The sequence below is a fragment of the Gavia stellata genome, chromosome 36 (assembly GCF_030936135.1).
Source record: "Gavia stellata isolate bGavSte3 chromosome 36, bGavSte3.hap2, whole genome shotgun sequence".
Lineage (NCBI taxonomy): Eukaryota > Metazoa > Chordata > Aves > Gaviiformes > Gaviidae > Gavia > Gavia stellata.
In genome coordinates, this window is record NC_082629.1 from 476,200 (window position 1) to 479,501 (window position 3,302).

A 3,302-nucleotide genomic window follows, 5' to 3' on the forward strand; every position below is an offset into this window, starting at 1 on the left:
GAAAAAAAAAAAAGCAGCAACTTCACAAGCCGCCCCTTGTACTCGTGCTGCCGGGGGTGCTCGCAGGGGGTGTGCCTTCGGGAAAATGGACACAAATCTGCAATTGATTTTCATAATGTTTCTGCGGTGTTTGCAAACCAATCGTTTGAACCTCTGAGATCTTACCTAAGTGAACCACTCCTACGCATCTAAGTGCTCCAAACTGATATATGACAATATCTACTTTGGATCACGTGTCCTCCGGAGCGACTAAGACGGATAGCGCGTCATCTCGCCTTCCCAAATTTTTTCCCCTCCGCACATCGGATCCAAAACATCTAGCTATAGGAGCAAGAAAAGGCGAAAGATGTTTAACTCGGTGAACCTGGGCAACTTCTGCTCCCAGTCGCGTAAGGAGCGGAGCGCTGAGTTTGGAGAAAGGGCAGGTTGCGCTTCTAACCTCTACCTCCCCAGCTGTACCTATTACGTCCCCGAATTTTCAACTGTGTCATCTTTCTTGCCACAGGCCCCCTCTCGCCAAATCTCCTACCCCTACTCCACCAACCTCTCGCAAGTGCAGCCCGTGCGAGAGGTCTCCTACGGGCTAGACCCCTCGAGTAAATGGCACCACCGCAGCAATTACGCCTCGTGTTATTCCGCAGAAGATCTGATGCATAGAGAGTGCATCCCGCCTTCCACCATGACCGAAATGCTAATGAAAAACGAGAGCGTGTACAGCCACCACCACCCCAGCTCCAACCACCCGGCATCGACGGGATTCTACACCAGCATGAACAAAAACACTGTCCTGCCCCAGGGTTTCGACCGCTTCTTCGAAAACGCCTATTGCGGGGCGGAAAATCCGCCGGAGCCCTGCCTGCAGAAGGGCGAGGCAAAGTGGAGGCAGAGTCCCAAGCCCACGCACTGTCATCCCGCGGAGAGCAAGGTATAGACCCGGAGGATGAGGAGGAGAACACAAACCCGGGGTCTTCAGCCTCGTCCTCTTCTGTCACCAAGGAAGGAAGCAAAAGCAGCAATTCGAGTAGGTAGAGCAGTAAATGGAAAGGTTAAGGGACTAGCCCGTGTGTTTTGTCGGTCAAATTTATGTGGAGTTTTATAAGCATTCAAAGGATTTTATTATAACCTACAAAGCTCTTTCTTCCAACGAGAAGAATTTTTACGATGGGAAAAGCTCTTTGAAAAAAATGGAGATGTTAGGCGCAGACACAGTATCTTAGAGTCTGTGAAATTTTAAAAGCACACCATCGTGACAAATATTAACTTTGATCATGAACTTACATGAGCATTTTAAAAGGATTTGGTCCCGGGTTGCTGAGGGTAAAAGGCAATTGGGCAGAACACTACTCTAGCTGCCTGTGCTTTCTTTTAGGCATTAAGATGCATGCAAAACGTTTGGGGCTTTTTTTTTTTTTTTTTAATTAAAACTGTCTGTTGAGTCTTTTCTCTTGGTGGGGGTGCAGCGCTAAGGGGGAAATCTGCGAATTTGCAGGCAGAGCTGGGCATTTCCTTCGACTTTTCCGTTTAAAGTGGCATTTCTTCTCCCCAAGCCTAGGGGAGCGCCCAGCTTTTGTCAGGAAGGGCTTTTCCTTACGTGGTGGTTTGCTCTGGTCTTCTGGGGCTGGTTTTGGGGTTGGTTGGTGTGTGGTTTTTTTTTTTCCTTGCATGCACTCGCGTTTTCTAGGCAGCCTTAGAGGAGGTTTTTTGAAGGCAGAATCCAGGCAAGTTTGCAAGTTGGCGCTGAGGCGCGGGGCTCTTTGGGGAAGAGGGGAGGGTGGGTTTGTTTCCTATTTGCTTTCCCGGTGCAAGTCCCCTTTTGCAGCTCAGATGCTGAGTTCTCTTTGACTTTGATTCCTTTTTGCGTGTGTGGCGAGGACTGGAGTTAATGAAAAACTTATGCGGAACATAATATCTAGTTCCTCTAATTCCAACCTTGCTCATGCTGTTTCTATACAGATAACAGATTTGCAGCTGAGCGTGGGGTTTTTCCCCCCCCTCCTCCAGCCTCTCCCCAGCAGCCTGCTGCCTCCAGCCCGGGCTGGTCCTTCTTTTAAAAAATAACCTATCTGCACCGAAAACGCCTGCCTCTGCCTGCGTTAAGCCCCGTGCAGTGGGAAAAGAATCCCACCACGGTCCTTCAGACCCCGTGTAAGCTCACCTCTGCTGCCCCTAACAATAGGCGAACTGCTGGAAGATCTCTTCCCCCCCGCCTTGATAACTGGAGTTGTTAAGCTGCTCCTATCTCTCTGGTCAGCTGTGAAGATGAGTCTGTGTCTTGCATTTCCTTAGGATGCTTACCCTGCCTTCTGGTTCTTTTAAGGTGCTCCCAGAACGAGGAAGAAGAGATGCCCCTATTCGAAATTCCAGATCAGAGAGCTAGAGAGAGAATTTTTCTTCAATGTCTATATAAACAAAGAAAAAAGGCTCCAGTTGTCTAGGATGCTAAATCTCACTGACCGACAGGTTAAAATTTGGTTTCAGAACAGAAGAATGAAAGAAAAAAAATTAAGCAGAGACCGCCTGCAGTATTTCTCTGGAAATCCCTTGTTGTGAACAGCTTTTGAAATCCCCCGCTGCTGCGAAGGGTTTGGGTGTTGAGGAGGAACAGTCGCCAGCCCGGCTTTGCCCTTCGAGTCGACAAAGCGACCTCAAAGTTTAAGCCTTTTCGTTACTTCTATTTGTATGTCTGGGACAGTGCTGAGTAACAAAAGGAGTGAGGTTTCTTTCAGTTCCCGCTTCAAGGACTTGGATTCCATGAACATTTTATTTAACTTTTTTTTCCTTTTTTTTTTTTTTGTTGCCTGAACAGGTTGGGATTCCCCCTTTTTTATTATTATTATTATTGTTATTATTATTTTTATTGTTATTATTATTATTTAGGCACCCTGTCCAGTTGAATAAACCGCAGGGCTGTGTGTTGCTACCACGGGGATTTCAGTTTGCAGCTGTGTTATCACAGGAGCGGCCAAAGTCTCCCTGTGGGATCAAATCACGTCGGCTGGGGTGAGTGTGTGTGTGTGTGAGTGCGTGTGAGTGTGTGCGTGGACCCCCCCCACGTGTGTCCTGCGTGTGTGCACATTCCCACCCACCCCGCTCCTCTGTGTTCTAAGGAAGACCATTATTTCCACCTCCTCCCTCCACCCTTTCTAGCTAAAAATATATATATGCATATATATATATGGGAGTGTGCGCGTATATATCCATATATATATTCTCTGCAGGATCATTTCTGCCTTTGGAGCGGGGAGAGGAGGGGGGGAAATCCGGGCGAAAACACATTTGCAATAACGCGTCTCTGAAATGGT

At 47.8% G+C, this 3,302-nt stretch overlaps 1 protein-coding gene across 1 annotated transcript; it reads left to right on the plus strand.

Annotated features, from left to right (window-relative positions):
- The first annotated feature begins 346 nt into the window (after nucleotides 1–346).
- Nucleotides 347–2,550, plus strand: HOXC11 (homeobox C11). The gene is given in 3 exon segments (XM_009807542.2): nucleotides 347–875; nucleotides 878–1,021; nucleotides 2,318–2,550. Coding segments are annotated over 3 exon segments (906 nt in total).
- The last annotated feature ends 752 nt before the right edge of the window (nucleotides 2,551–3,302 follow it).